Here is an 18980-nt window from a genome sequence, read left to right on the forward strand (position 1 = left end):
TGGTGTGATACCTTCACCTTTCTTGTTGAAAAATGGAAGACTACTGGTTATGGCAAATTTATACGGGGTCAGTAGCTGTCGCCAGTGCTGGCACCGAGAACTGACCCATACGATTTATACGCAGCCAATATTTCGTCGGTAGTCGAGGATATATCTTATGGCTATTTTTGTAAAATAAGTGCGGCAAAATGAATTCTCGAAAACAGCATAAAATCAGAGTTAACAATTTGTTGAGAAAATGTACCTTTGTGATGATGTAAGAACTAACTGGTATGTTAGAAGAAGAAATATCTAAAAAGAAGCCGATTTGGGATAGATGACAAAGATCGAACTGGAGCCTCTGCTTTGTTGTTAACCCAGTTGAGAATTGAAGATCCTGGGAAATACAAACTGGCTTTGAGAATGACGCCAAGACTTTGATGAATTGCTGTTTTTTTTATTGCTCTTATAGGCAGCCGAGCATACGGCCCACCTGATGGTGAGTGGTTACCGTCGCCCATGGACTTCAGCAATGCCAGGGGCAGAGCCGAGTCGCTACCTACAAATGTTATGTTGTTATCAAGAGCTATTCAGCGTCAAGACATTTATTAGAGACGCCTTGTCAGCCAATATTCTGTAATGCTGTTGCGCGCATTTCTATATTTCTATAATTTTGTGATTTGTTATCCCACAGGCAATCAATATCGCGGTATAGTTGAATAATCTTTAAGTTCTCCATGTCGTTTACTTTTCTTGTTATTTTGTGATGTAGTGCAACGCAGCGTGGTCCCCGTGCAATAAAGCGGCAGCGACTGACTTCGTCATTTACACGGCTGCGTCAGTAGCGCTGGCGTGGGTGGGGAGAGCGGAATGACGCAGAAAAATATAAAGCGTGAATATTGGAGTCAGCACTGACGCGACAGTACTGTACTGACTTGTAATCAATTTACACGATGGCAGTACCAGGTCAGCACTGACTCGGCAGTGCACTGCACTGACGGTCGTTAGGGACTTAATAAAAATCTGCCTTCATTTAAAGTGTCAAAGATGTCAGAGCTCAGAGCTGTCAGCTGTCACACCGTTTAATAAAGTTTCTTCAAGGGACTTCTTTTTACGTATATTCATTAATATCAACGTCATTACAATTAAAGCTTACTTCAATTTATACACTTCATTAAACGTAATTGTATTACTACTCGTCATGTTTCGCTGTGGACGTCGCATAACACAGTTAATAATACGAAAGTCTCGAACTACTTCCGCGGGCTATTTGAAGTTGAACTATGCACGAAAACAATTATCATCGAATGGTATGCGACGTTTATCGTCCGATTTTTTCTATAATTCATTTTTAAATTATCCAACAATACGTTAATTAGATTTATAATTAATTTATAAATTACTCTTACACAGAATATAAAGCAATCCCACAGTTGAACGCTTTATCCCTGAGATTGTATTCAGAGTCGAAAGTCGAGACTAAGGTGGCGGATTATGATGAAGTAGTTAAAGCGATATCCAATAATAATATTCTACTGATAGACGTTAGAGAACCTGATGAAGTGAAAGATCATGGACATATACCAAATAGTATAAATATACCTTGTAAGTAATCAGTAATCAATGTATTGTGCCTTTTGAGCATTCTATGTTGATAGCATATTATACATCCTATAATAATAATAACAATAAAATCACTAGACCCCATCCATCGAAATTCTTCAGAGATACCTCAAAATTTTAGTTCATTTTATGTAATACAGTTTATCTACAGTTTATTAATGTCACTTTAAAAAACTCAACAAAGTATTGATATTGACACTGAAGATGATCAATAAATACCAGACATAAAAGAGTAAGAAAATCTGTTAAAAAACAGTCAAGAAATTAAGTAACTGTCTTCGCTCATTTATATCTATATTGTTTTACGATTCCAGTAGGTACAATATCAACTGTACTTGGTGAAATGTCAGATAAAGAATTTAATAAAACCTACAAGAGACCAAAACCAAATCAAAATACTGAACTGATATTTTATTGTATGGCTGGGAGAAGATCTGCTAAGGCTCAAGAAAGTGCTATAAATCTTGGATTTAAAAAGTATGTTTACAATTTATAGTTACTTAAAATAAGTTATATAAATAAATAAATATATTTTATGGTTATTGTAGCACAGCATAGTATTACAAAAATTGATGTTACAATGTTCCATGTAACCTTGGTTTTCAGCTTTACTTGATACATTTCATGTAGATTGTATTTATCATGTCCTCTAAAAGGACAATAATATTAATACCATAGGATTTTGCATAGATATTAAATAAGTCATTTTAAGCATAATGGCCTAGTTGATAAGATACAAAATAATCTGACGACTGGTTAACCGACTTAATAATCAGAATAATTGTTTGTCTTCAACAATAATAATTTTATGATTATTTTATCTGTGGTTGGTTTGGTGATGAAACTTTGTTATATTACTAAATTAAAGTTTCAAAGCTAATTTACCAAGACATTTTATGTGTTTTTTGTTAGCTCTTAAGCAAATTATGGTACCTATTTTGCTAAACCCTTGCGCATAAATTTAAGCCAAGCTGTCCATTCTGTAAATTGTTTTAATATTATATGTACCTTGTATGTAAATTAATATATTAGACATTGGTTTGTGGTATTAATATGCTGGAGACTATCTATAACTGCATGTAACATTTAGTTTGGTTCATTAATTTCTTCTTTAATTAGATCCTCACTATCCCCTTATTATTCTACATTAATTGAGATTTTGTTTTAATGAAGATTAGCTATTAGTTTGAAAAAAATGGATAATGGTGTATGATGAGCGACTTTGTAAATATATTTTTTATGTTTCAGTACAAAGAATTATCAAGGCAGCTGGACTGAATGGGCGAGTAAAGGAAAATGATTTATTTTGAAATGAATATAAAATCTCATATTTGTTTTAAAATGACAAGATAACCCTTGTCAGCTAATTTATTATTGTTATCAATGAATAAAGTTGTTATCCCATGTCTTTTATTGTATGTTGTCAAGCTGCAAAATTAGAGAGTAGAGTAGACAATAACATTAATTATGTACTTTTTTGTCATACATTTACACAGTTATCAGAAATTTCTGGGACACAATGATATTCTTGATAAAAATAGCTCCACCATGGCATTGATAAGTGCTGTTTAATTGCGGCGAAATGACCAAGGAGCTCCTAGAAACTTACTGAAAATTTTCAGATAATTGTTATTAAATTGAATACGAGCTGCATTTTCGGACCGGTAGACGAGCTCACGGGCTGAATCTGAGAGATAGGCGAACACTGGCCTTAGCAAGAACAGTGATTTGTTGAATGTACCACCGGATCAGAATCGCGACCCACTGAGAACGTCCGGCGAAAAACTGAGTGGTTTAAAAGCTGCATAGTGTGTATATTTGTATTGCCTATGCAAGCAGAAGTGTTTATGTTCCGCTTCTAATAACATCAATCGACATAATTATTTCAGTGCGCCACGGAAGGCACTAGTGACCTACATGGCAGTCAAAAGGTTAAGTTTGTGCTTAGTGTAACTCCCCTCATTCAATTAGTTATCAGCCCTGGCCACCGTTTTCCGTATAGTCTAATATGTGAATTTGAAAAAGTAGCAGATATAGGAGTCCGTCATTATAGATTTAAAAGACGATTCCGATGACGACTTATTTTGTAGCGATACCTAATAAATACACAATCACAGATAGTGAAAATAGAAAAATATTTTAGTAATTAACAAATATATTTTTATTTCAATGTATCACATACCTACGTAAAATCATTTCACCAATTAGTTAACAAATTAACAAAATTACCTTGTGTTCAAATTTTATCATGTCTTTATCACAATATGAAGATATACATAATAATATCTATATTAGATAGAAATCTTCGATTTCATTATTTTTGTGTTCTAGACCATTCATTCCAGCTCCCTAAATATGTTTTCGACCTGAAACAATTCACATAACGTATAGTACAATATGCCAATACAAAAGGTTTTAGATAGCAAATTGCGGCATTAATAACGACGGTTAAGGCACACATTCATTTGGCCCCAAAGTAGGGTTTTCTCTACTAAAGCAATCAGATACTAATGTACATCCCATATAAAATTTTACATAGAGACATATATTAAGAACCCGGAAAAAGCAAATACATTATCAATTCATTACACAAATGTTTGCCCGTTGTGGGGGAATCGAACCCACAACCATCCGCCAAGCACTCAGGAGCTCTAAGTTGGTAATAATATGTCTTGCCATTTAAATACTTAATTGTTACGTTTCCTAATTAGACCAGATATACCTGAACATGTTTTATTTTTAAACACCGATATATTATCACGCTCGTTTCCGTCACTGACCAAACTGTTGCATACAGTGACCAGACCTACATATTGAGGGGTGAAAGGCTAAAGGTTTAAACGACATTTTGCTTAACACGCGACATTTATCACGGAATAGATAAATAAGGTTGGAAAGGCCTTTGCTATAATTTTGTATTAGAAGCAGTGTCGCCGCTTCATCCCCACTATTTTAATTTCTACACATACACATACTGTCATTCCAAGTATTTCGCACACAACAAAAACACCCACACATAAATCTCAGGGCAGATATTCGTTCGCAAACTAGCACAAAACTCCTGTAGGCATACACACTCACACACGCAAAAAGGCAATAAAAATGTTCATACACGCTAGTGCTTGATAAAACCGATATTCTTTAACGATAAATTATCTGATGAATGAAAGGGGAAAATGAAACACGAAATAAATATTGAAAAAAAAACTATTTTACTTTTATTAATTACAAACAATCACTGTCCCTGGAATAAAACGTATTTGTTAAGCAGTTGGCGCTTGCTATTAATTGCGAATGAATTTTTCAAAACAAAGTGTTTTATGGTAAAATCATTTTCAGTAAAATGTTTAGAGCAAATAGTACTCGTCTTTGTCTCCAGCTTTCTCTACCTGTCACGTCAATCCATTGTTCCCTGGCGTTAGGTTCTTTAGGAAACCTAAAAATTTTAATTTAATGCATAAGTCAAATAGCATTTTACTTATATTTTAATAAATCTTAGACAATATAGTAAATACCCGTAAATGAGAGGTCTACATGTCTCTTTATATTATACCTTCAAATTAATTCAATGATAATAATTCAATAATAATAATACATATTTATTTTACTCAAAATACGTCTCACTAAGAATATACTAGGTATCATTAATTAAATATAAAATAATACAAAAATTATCCATGTCAAATGTAAATATAGTCGAGAATTCTGTCGATTATTTTATTTCACCACATGGTCACCTCACTATCGACAAACTAGCGCACAGTGGGTCGATACTATGATTTGAGTGACTTACGGCCGTTTTCAATAACGTATCTGAGTTTTCGGATAGATAGCTATCTCCGAATATCAGCAAGAGCGTATCTATCCTTAGTTTGCGTTTCACAATCACGGATAAGTGCTATCTCTCTTTAATCAACAGTAGATAGCTTCTTCCCTCCGATTTATCCGAGCCTCTTGATACGTTTCGTTCTACTACAAATACGAAACAACATCAGGATCAAGACTTATTTTATTTTATTCTAAATTATAACTATAATTTAACCAGCATATTGTAGACTATCATAAACACATTTGTTTATAACAAAAAGTAATAAAAACATATGTAGATTTTTTTTAATTGGACGTATTGCTATTTTTATCCTAGTCGAAATTATGAAACGAAACGTTTTGACGTTTGCCAATAAGCAGTGATCAGTTTCTTTTGTTTGTTTTTCTATTGTTTACCTACTATATTAGATGATGACTTACCTCCAAAACGCTTTAAAACTTTCGTTTATAATTCTAAGTGTGTTTATAATTAAAGAGCTACAGTGAAATAAAATGAATTCTGTAAGTATCTATGAACTACATTGATAATAATAATTTTACTTTGAAAACTTTGAGTTCAAGTTTAGAAAATATATCTTTTTCAGTCAAGAAAGGCAGCACCCATGACAAAAGATGAGACGATGATTCTAGCAGAACTTGTGGCGGCGAAAAAACATTTCAATAATAAGGCAACAAATGCCACAAACAATAAATTGAAGGAGCAGGCTTGGCAAACCCTTGGAAATGATTTTAATTCGTCGATTCGTCGTTTCCCACGAACTCCATCGCAGCTTCGACTAAAATGGGAAAACTTAAAGAACGCTACGGCAACATATGAAACAACCTTAGTAAGGTTAGTATAATTAGTTGATTGTTTGTCTCTAATAATACATTGATAAACATGATTTTATCTTCAGGTTGCCGTAGTATTTGAAATAATTATGCTCTTTGTTACAGGCTGGAGGTGGTAAGGATTGCAGATGAAATTTTGGATAAAGCATGCACATTGTTGTAGGTCACATATAATATTTTTAACACTTTTACAGCCAAGCGGAAACAAGATGGAAGAAAAGAAATGCAAGGCTAGCATAGGGACAATGCATTAGCAGAATATCTAATAGCAAAAAAGAGACTTGACTTGGAAAATAAAGAAAAGGAGATTGTTGTAGCAAAAGTTAAGTTAGATTTAGATAATTTAAAAAATTAAAAATTACTCAAAAGGAATATTAAATTTCATAAATTAAGTAGGTAATAATAATTTTATGTTAGATAGTTTTTTAAAGATATGTACAAATTCTAAATTAAATATCTTGCATGTACTAACTACCATGTAATTATCATTTTGGAAAATAAAAAATAGTCAAATTATCTTTGGAGTTTATTTTATAAATTATCTTTGGAAGCAATTATTTATAAGTACATAGTTGTATTTCAGATGTAAGTTTTGAAAAATTGTTACGAACAATTATATTATTTTCCTGTAATGTATCTGCGACTGAAATGTCTGATTCTAATTCTTCTAAATTCATACTTCTGACGATATTATGCAGCATGGCAGCTATAATAACAGCTTGCATATTTTCTAGTTTTAATCTACTTTTCAATGATATACAGGGAGTCTTCTTTTACAAACACCAATGCATCTGAAAATTATACATTATTCGCTTAAATTATTTTACAATACAGTATAACAAGCTCTTAACTAAAAAAAAAGATTACCTCTCTATAGTATTTCTTGTTTTAATATGTGATTCATTTTAAATTGTTCCGATTGAGTATGTGGGTTAATTAATCACGTTAAAAGATAGGGTTGTGGGGATAGCCTCTATCGGCAAGCAAATAGCAATTTCCAAGTCCACCTTGTTATCAATGTTCTCTTGATATGTAGATAATTTATTATAATAGTGTCATATTAAATTCATATAAACACCTAAATATATAATATAAATAAATAAAAATATAATAATAATATATAATAATAATAATATAAATAAGGTAATATAAATAAGAAATACCTTTTCAATCGGAATGGTTAATTATAGTTGTATCATGAGTAGACCCAGGCCATCAAGCAACAACATTTTGAAACATCAATGATGCATTGCACACAAATTACACATTCAAAATACTCTTTTTCTATTTCTAAATTCCTCTCCTATATTTGAATCTATAACACAAATATAAAATGTAGAGGTATCAGTGTGTAATAAGAATGAAGGTAAATAGCCTACCAGGTTATTGTATTAGTATATGAATGTCATTTAGGGCACCATGGGCATCCAGCAGTATTATAGAATTCCTGTTGAGTGTGATTTTGTAACACAACAAAAATAAGGTATAATTTTGCTATTGCTATAAACAAATATAAGTTGTAATAACGAGTACTTTTATGGTTAAAATTTATCTTACCTTTTTGACGTTACACTCAAATATGGTCTCATTAAATTAATCAATTCATTCACAACACCTTTGCTCAGAAATCTATAGTCAAATTCGTAATTATTGATCTTCGCCATGTAATTCAGACGATCTTTATTTTCCTAACCATATGATATCGGCCTCACTATCACTATCTGCATCACAATCCATTATCATTTGAAATAATTCCATATCACTATCATCACTGCTACAATATGCCAATATGAAGAGAAACAATTATTAAATTATAGCGATTTACTTTCGAAAGATAAACATGTAACCAGCCGATTTTGACAGATAAGCGAATGCCCATACTAGAGATAGCGCCGCCTACCGGAGAGTTACTTAAAACTCATATTGAAACGGAAGTAAGCACGATTTGTATGAGCGTTCTATCTTTAGCAGGCTATCCGTCCTCCCGACGATGGATAGATAAATCCGATAGGAACTGCTGCCCGTCGATATAGTCTAGTCGACAAGTTAAAAATGGTGTTAATTCGACATACTACTGCTAAAATTATGTGGTTTAGCTCATTCGATCCGGAATAATGTCTAGACCATTGTGCTAAAAAATTGAATTAGCACATAAAAAATTCCAAAAGTTATTAACAATTAAACACCTTCAAAAAATAGCGTTTCGTTTATGGCTTATTGTCCGTAAACTATAAATATTTTCGAAATTTGAAAAAAAGATCCTTAAAGAGGAGGAAATTTAGTAAAAAAAAGTTCCAACTCCCGGAACTGTAGCTCCATTATTTATAATTTTAATTTAACGCTGAAAATAGCCCGCCGCGCGCCATTGTTAGGTTGCGCGCACGGCCTCGAAAGCGAGTACGTCACTTAAAAAATTTTTTTTCAAGTACTTAAAGTTAATTGAAAAATCTAAAAAAATTATTGCATAATCTAAACACTTTAGAAAATTTATTCCCGTTGGAATTTTTTATAAAAACATATTTTTCAATATTCTAGACGATTGTTAATTAAGAAAAATTTTTCCAATTTCCATCATCCTTCTAAACTAAAAAAAATGTTTAAATAATTACCTTAAAATTATTTCGTTATATATTTATATTTTTATTATATATTTATATATAATAATATATTTATTATATATTTTATTATATAGTATATATTTTATTAAAAGATGTCTTTTATTGACATAAAAACGAAAATATAATAGTAAATAAAGAAAAAAATATTCTTTACAACATAATTGTGCTTTTTCTTTTTTGTTAACTGAAAAAAATTATTATTAACAAAATATTAACAATTTCATAACTTAGACGACGCAATCTTGTTTAATATATTTATAAGAAGAGGTCCACGAAGCGAAATAATTTTAAGGTAATTATTTAAACATTTTTTTTAGTTTAGAAGGATGATGGAAATTGGAATTTTTTTTCTTAATTAACAATCGTCTAGAATATTGAAAAATATGTTTTTATAAAAAATTCCAACGGGAATAAATTTTCTAAAGTGTTTAGATTATGCAATAATTTTTTTAGATTTTTCAATTAACTTTAAGTACTTGAAAAAAAATTTTTTAAGTGACGTACTCGCTTTCGAGACCGTGCGCGCAACCTAACAATGGCGCGCGGCGGGCTATTTTCAGCGTTAAATTAAAATTATAAATAATGGAGCTACAGTTCCGGGAGTTGGAACTTTTTTTACTAAATTTCCTCCTTTTTAAGGATCTTTTTTTCAAATTTCGAAAATATTTATAGTTTACGGACAATAAGCCATAAACGAAACGCTATTTTTTGAAGGTGTTTAATTGTTAATAACTTTTGGAATTTTTTATTTATTTATTTATTTATTTATTTATTTATTTATTTAAGGATTACCGACAGGGTTTACAGTAAGACATAAAATAACATTGACATGTATAGAGCAATTGATAACTGCAACTCTAATTATAGGCAATCACAGCATGCATTACATTAATATATTAATAGAGATTTAATAATACTATTAATAATAATAAAAAATTAAAAACAAAAGAAAGACAACAAGGGCAGTAATACCCAAGTACTCAGACCAAGGCTGAGGCTGAGGTTCAACAACAACTTTTTATAATTTTGTTCTTAAATATTGGAAGGGAATCGCCAAATATGTCAAGGTTTTCAACTTTTCTAACTAGATTATTATAAAGGTTAGTTAGACGAGGAGTAGGTGAGTGCTTGCCTAGATTGGTTCTGCTAAAGCGGGTGCTGAAAAGAGCAACGGGGCGACGAGGTAACCTAGATGGCACCTTCAAAGAGAATTTATTGAGGATGAATTGGGAGTCGACAGTACCGCTCATAACTTGATGTAAAAAACATAAGCCTAACATATCGCGGCGATCACTCAATGTTTGCATTTTAAAATATTTAGCCCTATCAACATAAGATTCAACATAATTAGGCGGCCTAAAACGGTACGACATGTGGCGAAGTAACTTTTTTTGAATTCTCTCAATCCTGTTAATATGGGTTTTGTATGTAGGACACCACACAGTGCTGCAGTAATCAAGTTTGCTTCTAACATAACTGTTGTAAAGCAATAGCGTAGTGGAAACCTTCTTAAACTCCTTACCATTCCTAAGTACAAAACCCAGTGATTTGTTCGCGGCATCTATAATTTTGTCAATGTGCTTAGTGAAATTCAGCTTGGTATCAAGCTCCACCCCTAAATCACGAGTCTGAGAAACTTCACTCAAGCATTCCATTATGTGCTAATTCAATTTTTTAGCACAATGGTCTAGACATTATTCCGAATCGAATGAGCTAAACCACATAATTTTAGCAGTAGTATGTCGAATTAACACCATTTTTAACTTGTCGACTAGACTAATAGGTTATTGGAACGTAAGTAAGGACAAAAATATAGATTTGTCTATCTTTAGTAACCGAAACTAGGGATAGATAGGTTATTGAAAACGGCCGTTAGGGACCAACTTTGTTTTTTAACAAATTTTTTTACGTAGATAGATAGAGCTCGTTAATCTCAATAATAATTGTTTTGGGCAAAAATTACAAAAACTTTATAGTTTGGTCAGAAAAATGTGTTTTGTGATTTTTTTGTATGGAGCGGGTCACATTAAATTAAATTGCTGCTAAGTACCGTGAGGTCCCGCTTTGAAACTTTATTTTTCTTACACCTTGTCTAGTCTACTATCATTTGATGCTATGAACATGTGCATAAAGTTGCAACTCTGCCAAATAAATGGATCGAAAAAAATGAATAAATACATAGAATAAAAACCTTTATTTTTATTTTCGTAAGTGCTTTTAAGTTAAATTTGATATGGATTAGTAAGTACAAGCACGCAACAATACCCATAATTACATAATACCTAACAAAAATACATTTAGTAGGTCTTAATTAATCAATCTCTCTAAGTATTATATATTTTGTTTCACCATTCGATCTTTAGATCAGAAGACAAAAGAAGATTGTGTAAAATATCCTCATTAGTCGGCAGTCTACTTATCTTTCTAAAATAACAACTCTCTGTATATTTCCGAAAATCTTTATTGCGAGCTTCCGCTGCCTCTTCCGACAGTTTACCTATAGGAATGGCACGAAAGGCAAAGCTTTTTATTATTGTATATCACTGCCATGTGCCAACAATTTATGGATACTGGAAGGCATATAATACCAGGAATATAAATTAATATACAATTCTGCAGTATATCTACAAAACTCGGAAAAATTGGAAAGGTCCACGCGCTCTCCAGATGCAACAGTCTGAAGAATCACGTGAAACCTCTCTATTAAATCTTTACGTATTCCTGTTATGCGGGCTGTTCCTTCTGCATTCCTGAAAAATCTGGCAGTATTGCCATCATTGGTTGTTCCTACTTCTTGCTTGACAACATCTATAAGTAAACCGTATTCCTTTTTAAACGCTTAAGTCTGACGGTTTTGCTTTGCAAATATCACAGACAGCAGAAAATGTTTCTGACAAATATGAGGTTATTTTGCCGTCTATCATTGTCATGTGCAATTGATGCTTAACTTCAACTTGTTTGATTTTTGATGGCTGAAGTCTTTCTATTTCTTCTGTTATGCTAGCTTTTATAATTGCCACTGTTGACTGCGTTCCTTTTATAAATTTAAACATTATTGGACGGCAACAAAAAGTTGATGAGGGTAGGTCGTTTTCCCAAACAATTGTTCCATCAAATTTCTGAAGCCTTATAGGAACTAGACTGGTCAAGAAAATAGATGAATCATCAAACTCTCTTTCAGTCTTTTGTTTATAATTACTTTGACCTGGGGCTCTATCAAAGCCTATTTGCTTATATGCAGTAGCTCTCTTGCCGAGTCCAAATCCGAAGTAATCACATTTAAAAGCCTATATATACCGCCAAGCTTAGTAATGCTTGCATTTTAATAGCAGCTCCTTCTTCATTAATAATTACCTCGTCTTTCCCTGGATAACATTTGGTCTTTTCTTGCTTAATTTTATATTAAGAAGGGTATAAATCGGACCCATTTTCACTTGCTGCTTCTCTTAGATTTATATACTGCCACTTACTTAATTTAAGTAAAACTAATAGTGCCTTATCGGGAGAATATGTACTACTTTTCACTTTACTTGTACTTAAACACTCCTTAACTTTTTCTAGATCTTCGGGGTGATTTGACAAATGGTTCATTATTTCTCCTACATCTTCATTTCCAGTGTTTCTCAAACTAGCAACTGTAGTAGCTTTCATTTAATCCGGGGATAACGAAAGCGATTGGTAAATTTGTTCAATGTGCCTGGATCTCAATTCTTCAAAAGGTTTTCGAGGTGTAAAAGTAGATGTCGAGGCTTCTGTAGTACATTAGAGCGTGGTACATTTTCAACATCTTCAGTATTAGAAATCTCGAGCCTTTCCTGTACAGTGTTGATATCTTCAGGTATCATGCCTTCGGGCCAGTTTATTGCACATTCGAACTAATCACATTTTTTTCTTATAAACTGTGCTAACATGCGACTACTTCGTTTCCATATTGCACTTATATTTGAACAAAAGTGCGTACAGAATTATTGGGGCTCAACACTTTTCTCTTCGGTCACGTTCATTTGATTTTGTAGGAATTGAAAGTTTTTTATTATCAGACAGCGAATGTAGTTGCTCTCTTAAAATCATAAAAAATCCTAAATTGTTAATAAAATTATCCATTATAACAGAAAAAGGAAGATCACGACGACAATCACAAGATGTTAGTAGTAGTACGAATAAACGAACACTAGTTAGTATATAATAAATATGGTCACCTTATACTTCCAGAGAGACACAAATGTTTACTATATTTTCTACTAACCAGTAATGGCTGCTTAACTAATTATCCTCAGTAACTAACGTTAACTATCCTAATAATTACAGAGATTGATTAATTAGAGACCTATTAAATGTATTTTTGTTAGGTATTATGTAATTATGGGTATTGTTGCGTGCTTGTACTTACTAATCCATATCAAATTTAACTTAAAAGCACTTACGAAAATAAAAATAAAGGTTTTTATTCTATGTATTTATTCATTTTTTCGATCCATTTATTTGGCAGAGTTGCAACTTTATGCACATGTTCATAGCATCAAATGATAGTAGACTAGACAAGGTGTAAGAAAAATAAAGTTTCAAAGCGGGACCTCACGGTACTTAGCAGTAATTTAATTTAATGTGACCCGCTCCATACAAAAAAAATCACAAAACACATTTTTCTGACCAAACTATAAAGTTTTTGTAATTTTTGCCCAAAACAATTATTATTGAGAGTAACGAGCTCTATCTATCTACGTAAAAAAAATTGTTAAAAAACAAAGTTGGTCCCTAAGTAACTCAAATCATAGTATCGACCCACTGTGTAGCGCCGTCCACTCAGGGCAAAGGCCGAAATTTCAAAGATTGAAGTGTAGAGAACGCAATGCATGTAGTACATTGGAACCGGACTTGGTCATTGCGTGCATTCGGCGAGTACACATCGCGCAATGTATGCTATTTATAACTTGTTGCAATAATATTGTTAATGTTTGGAATTTCATAACGCTCAGTACATTTTTATGTTTTAGACAAATAATATTGTAATTAAATGGTAATTTCGACTTACCGATCGAAAGATATACCTCCTCGCTCTATACTTGAGGTCTGACTTTTTGTTTTACAAGTTATAATTTTTTTTTTTTTTTTTTTATTGCCCTCGTAGGCAGACGAGCATACGGCCCACCTGATGGTGAGTGGTTACCGTTGCCCATGGACTTCAGCAATGCCAGGGGCAGAGCCAAGCCGCTGCCTACCGCTAAAGTTATAATTGTACAACACGGCATTATAAAGCGGAGATATGTTCGCCCAAGTAGTCCAAAGCGCACTAAACGCGGTGAATGAAAGAATCGGTCGAGTTATGTTTGTATAATCATAACTGTGGCACGCTTGCCCCGCCTACATTACCATTCCAACCTTATTTATCTATTCCGTGACATTTATCTTTGTAATAAAAGTTCCGTTTTATTTGGTACTAGCTCTTTCCCGCGACTTCGTCCGCGTGGAATAGTTACTTTGGCATAACGCAAATTTTACCCGCGACTTCATTTACTTAGAAAGTGATAATATCGGCATCATTTTCTTATCTATGTATGTTCATCGATTTCTCGAGAATGCTTGAACGGATTCGGATAATTCTTTTTTCTTTTTTTTGTTCGAAATGGTAGAATGGTCGTATAATCATCAAGATCTGATGAGGCGATCCTGAAGAGATCCAGAAAAATCTATAATTTTCAAAGCCTGTCTTGACGTAATTTGGTTGTTCCTTGTTATTCTTCTTATTCTGTGTCGCTGCACCGGACAGCCGGCGCCATGTACATCAATATTACGGGCTTGATCATTATTTTGCTGCGATGTTATTAACTGCGAAAACTGCGATATCTTGTCATCTTTTTTTTTTCTAACTAAGCTGATATAGCCTTGAGAGGCTATTTCAGCGTAACCTTCAGCGTAAGCTTACCGTCGCTGGAAGAGACAAAAACGGAGGGAAAATATAATGTATTTAGTACATCCAATTCATAATGGTAGAATGACACATAGTATGTTTGTCTTTCTTTTCTTCCTCGGAGTCATCATCTTTATCAGAAAATATTAACACCAATTCTTCCCAAGATCTACATTTTAAAATTCTGTTGGCATAATCAGGTGATACCAAATCCCATGTCGCCGGTCGTTTTTCTATTTCGTCTATAAACAATTCCTTATCAAAAATTTGGCGTTCCATTTCCCTGGATTCGTGCACTCGCTCTGGAGTTCGCGTGTTAGCTGGGCGCAACAAAGCGTCCCTAGTATCTCGACTCGCGTGCATTACGCGCGAATCGAGTCTGGCGTAGTGCACGCGTATTTTGAATTCGCGCGATGCTTGTGGACGCGATGTATTGGTGCCTAGCATAGAGTTAGTATTTTAGGTACTTATTAACTCCATGGTACCTAGAATCTCACTTAACGCGCGAATGATTTCGCACGAAACATTTCGCGGCGAATTCGCCCTTTCTGGACCAGGTCTTACCTACCTACCTACCTACCTGTTAGTATTGAGCAAGCCGTAATTTTTATAGTTACATATATTATAGTACCTATAGTTATTAGTTTTTACTTGTCGTTTAGCGATCAATGTTTACACTAGTCAACTAGTCTATTCTATCGTTTGTTTTACACTAAAGGTTCGTCTAAAGTTAACGTACATAGAAAAAAAAATCTACACGATTATTTGCGAAAATAATTATTATACAGTTATACTATTCTTTACATTAAAAAAAACGAAATTAAGTATAATTTAAATTTCATTAAAAACAGTACAAATAAATAAAACAGGACATATATGCTTAAAAAAAGTACAATCCTGCCAAAAATAGCGAGTGGTTACCGTAGTCTAACAGAAAAACGATGGCAAAATTAACGACAATCGATAGAACGGGGATGAACCTATCACGTCATCGCGTTGCTTAAAGTAAGTGGCACTGCCATAATTGACGATCATTTACATACAAAGAATGGCTGTGTGAAACAAAGCTTTTATCTTTTTTTTTTGTAGAGGGGTATTAAAAATCCTTTAATGGTGTTATAGCAGACATTTTTAGTCTTTAAGTTTTTTCTTTCTTAGCTGACGATACCATCATCTTTGTCGCAAAGAAAACAAGACATACATATACGCGCATACAGTATGTTTTATGTAGAGACGCGTCACATCCCCATCAGTTAAATAGATGGATCAAACTGCTTATTATTATTATTTCTAAGACGATAATAAAAGGGCTTCCCCTGACTATCGAATTTCGGGGCTACAAGATTGTTGACCATGGTCACCCTTTATTACTTGGAATAACTTAACTTACTTGGAATAACCTAACTTTAATGCTATGTCCAATGCCTCAGTTGATCTTCTTCCAGATTGACAGTAAAATATCAGTTCGTCTGTTGAACTAGGTTTGTTTCTCTGATATTGTTTCTTGAACTCCTCGTTAGACATTGATACCAGAACCTCTTGAACACTATTTACTGGAAAAATATATATAATGATTAGTGTATCAGTTGTTTTGATGGCTAAAAGACATGAGTGCACTGTATTTTTGATAAGTTCTTTTAATCATTAAAACCACTGGTTGCTTTTTTTGCTAGTCTCAATGAATCTAAGCATAAATCAATACAAACATAGCTATTAATGAAAGAACTAAAATTTGTTCAGAAATAAAAGTGATAAGTATTAGGTTTTCAGTGTTTCTGCAGCATTACTGATTTATCCAGAATATACTGTGAGGAATTTTGTTTTTGTTTACATAAGATTAGTAAATAGAGACAATAAAACACTATTGTAAATAAATTGCTGTTATGGTAATATTATAAAAGTAGTCAGACTATTGTCGTGTAAAATAATACATGATTTAGATACTAATTCCAAAACTTTCATAAAGTTTTTGGCACTACTGGCCCAAAAGTTGGGCAAAGTACTGAAAGACAGGACAGAATGAAGACACTGTCTGGACATGTAGTGATGGCAATTGTACTCGAAATGAAGTGAAGCCTAAGTAAAACTATAATAATAAAGGAAGCACAATTAAAAAGTTATTGGTTTTTTTTTGTGAAAGTCAAAAATATTGTATTCAAATCAATAATGGCTACAGCTTTAGTTTAAATTCCAGAATATTGACGCAGATCTTCAAATTCTTTTTTCATCTGTCCCCAGTGGTTTTATTTATTAAGTTTTAGCTGAAGTTCTTAAAGAATCTGGAAGTGTTTGTAACATGTTTCCATTTTAAAAAAACTGTAATTTGAGATGTAGAGACCCAGAGAGCAACCTGTTTATCTATAATATGCTGCAGGCATATTTCACAATTCACATTGATTTCTCAACCTCAGGCAGTACAGGGGAATAGGAGGACCATTGTGTCATATTTTGACCAGAACACATCTATATCAATCATCAGTCTGTTGCTTTTCTTCAATCAATCAATTCAATTGTTCAAATCAGTTCAATTAAGTCCTCATCTTAGCATCAAAATTCTAAAACGATGCAGGCATTTTTTCTCACAATTATGTAGCATCATTTGTCTTTTTGAGTGAAGTGATTTTCAATGGGCCTATTTTTTCTAATGCTGTGAATTAACTAATGGCAGGCTAAATTATACCAGAACCAACTCCATGCCCATTTCTGTCAAAAAGCAGTTCCATCCAGAGTTCCAGTTCGAAAGACAGGACAGCCATTGAAACAATATAATTGAGACTAAGATCTCTAGTTTCGAGGTGGGTGGTAGGATTCGCATTGTGATGTCAATCGACTCCATTAATCACTTAACGTCAGGTGGAGTGTCAGGTGAGCTAGTTCATCCTTCGAAGGCAAAAAAATTAAAAATACACTCTGTGAAATTATATTAAATTCTAAACGATTTAATAGGTCTTTTCGTAGTTATAGCCAAGAGCTCTATAAATTTTAACAAGTCACTTAAGATATCGGTGAAAAAAGATATTTGGCTCATAATGGGAGTAGTTTAAATTATCAGGTTAAAGTAGGTAAACAGAAGCACAATGTGGATTTACTTACGTGGAATATTGATGCTTGAAGGTATTTTTCCAGTTGTGTTTACTTCATCAGGATTACGCACGTCGATCAACACCTTTTCGGGTTGATGAATAACTTTCAATACATCTTCGTAGCTTACTACTCGTCGCGGATCAACCATTTTATTTTCCTTTTTATCCGATACTAAGAGCCTAATAGAGCCTAGTAGATGCAAGTTGTTGTTGTAAGGCAAGAAATATTTTTTAAATTTTAAACTGTAAATTTTGTCTTGGAGACCAGTAATAATGTTATGTGCTTTAAAGGAATTATTCGTAGAATCCGTATAATTTAATAGATGATATTGAATAGAACATAACGGTCGGATATTCAATCGTGTTAATATATGACACATCAGATGATGTGCGCTTAAATATGTAAAAAAATAATAGTTTCAATACGGTAGGCACATAAAGCTTTCTGTTTTTTGTTTTGTTTGTTTTTTTTTTAGTTTATGGCCTGGTTACCTTTAGGCCAATTTTGTTTGATTCGTCCATTGCAAAGACAGACAAAGGCAACATCATACAGCCTAATATTTTGAAATCAAAATGGAAATATAATGACTGATTATGATGAAACTATATGAAACAAAATAGCATTATGCTCTGGGGCTTGGTATAAATAAAACCTCACTGAAGTATAAATTAAAACTCAATTTCATTATTAGAACGCTTATGGTACACTTCACAATTCGCAATTCACATCTTGCGCTTTGCTTCAGGTTCAGGTAATCCGTGCGCTGTTTCATTCCGAGTAGAATAGCTATCGTGATCTATGCAAGTGTAGTGTTCGCTCACGCGGTGTTGAAGAGCTAACGTAACCTATTTATTATACTTGCACGAAATGATACATACTGGCCATTAATAAGCGTTTGTTTTTAAAAACATGTCTGTCATTAATATTCTATTAAGTATTGTATTGATTTCATAGACCTATATGTTTCATACTTCAGTGATTGATTTTAATATGAACGTAATGTCTTATAACAAATAAAATGGTTGAATGTAAATAAAACAACAACATAATCTTACAGGTCATTTTAATTCATATCACGCGGCCTATACAAACATTAACACTCTCGGGGT

The 18980-nt window shown here is 33.0% G+C and overlaps 3 protein-coding genes and 1 long non-coding RNA gene across 4 annotated transcripts; 2 read left to right on the forward strand and 2 right to left on the reverse strand.

Annotated features, from left to right (window-relative positions):
• Positions 1-961: 961 nt before the first annotated feature.
• On the forward strand, positions 962-3010 carry LOC101735484 (thiosulfate sulfurtransferase/rhodanese-like domain-containing protein 3). Its single transcript, XM_004931107.5, has 4 exons — positions 962-1289; positions 1393-1584; positions 1917-2079; positions 2851-3010. The coding sequence occupies exons 1-4, from the start codon at positions 1181-1183 to the stop codon at positions 2900-2902; spliced, it is 516 nt and encodes a 171-aa protein (XP_004931164.1). The 5' UTR covers positions 962-1180; the 3' UTR covers positions 2903-3010.
• Positions 3011-3739: 729 nt separating this feature from the next.
• Positions 3740-18394, reverse strand: LOC101735619 (rhodanese domain-containing protein CG4456). The gene is made up of 3 exons (XM_004931108.5): positions 17881-18394; positions 16178-16340; positions 3740-3968 (listed from the first exon to the last, which is right to left on the reverse strand). The coding sequence occupies exons 1-3, from the start codon at positions 18248-18250 to the stop codon at positions 3917-3919; spliced, it is 585 nt and encodes a 194-aa protein (XP_004931165.1). The 5' UTR covers positions 18251-18394; the 3' UTR covers positions 3740-3916.
• On the forward strand, positions 4823-6778 carry LOC134199398 (uncharacterized). The gene is made up of 3 exons (XM_062670194.1): positions 4823-5931; positions 6015-6262; positions 6367-6778. Exons 1-3 carry the CDS (start codon positions 5923-5925, stop codon positions 6422-6424), a joined length of 315 nt encoding a protein of 104 aa, XP_062526178.1. The 5' UTR covers positions 4823-5922; the 3' UTR covers positions 6425-6778.
• On the reverse strand, positions 6775-8756 carry LOC134199400 (uncharacterized). The gene is made up of 3 exons (XR_009973882.1): positions 7819-8756; positions 7425-7576; positions 6775-7052 (listed from the first exon to the last, which is right to left on the reverse strand). It is a non-coding gene; the product is annotated as an uncharacterized LOC134199400 (long non-coding RNA).
• Positions 18395-18980: the final 586 nt, after the last annotated feature.

Source organism: Bombyx mori, chromosome 9, assembly GCF_030269925.1.
Source record: "Bombyx mori chromosome 9, ASM3026992v2".
In the NCBI taxonomy this organism is placed as follows: Eukaryota; Metazoa; Arthropoda; class Insecta; order Lepidoptera; family Bombycidae; genus Bombyx; species Bombyx mori.

Excerpts from the sequence above, each read along its gene's own strand:
- LOC101735484 (XM_004931107.5), top strand. The coding sequence starts at position 1,181 with ATGTTTCGCTGTGGACGTCGCATAACACAGTTAATAATACGAAAGTCT. Across the intron at positions 1,585-1,916 it reads AAATAGTATAAATATACCTT|TAGGTACAATATCAACTGTA; the intron begins GTAAGTAATCAG and ends TTACGATTCCAG. Across the intron at positions 2,080-2,850 it reads ATAAATCTTGGATTTAAAAA|TACAAAGAATTATCAAGGCA; the intron begins GTATGTTTACAA and ends TTTATGTTTCAG.
- LOC134199398 (XM_062670194.1), top strand. Across the intron at positions 6,263-6,366 it reads TATGAAACAACCTTAGTAAG|GCTGGAGGTGGTAAGGATTG; the intron begins GTTAGTATAATT and ends TCTTTGTTACAG.
- LOC101735619 (XM_004931108.5), bottom strand. The coding sequence starts at position 18,250 with ATGTGTCATATATTAACACGATTGAATATCCGACCGTTATGTTCTATT. Across the intron at positions 16,341-17,880 it reads TTCAAGCATCAATATTCCAC|TAAATAGTGTTCAAGAGGTT; the intron begins GTAAGTAAATCC and ends ATATTTTTCCAG. Across the intron at positions 3,969-16,177 it reads TTAAAGTTAGGTTATTCCAA|GTCGAAAACATATTTAGGGA; the intron begins GTAAGTTAAGTT and ends GAATTGTTTCAG.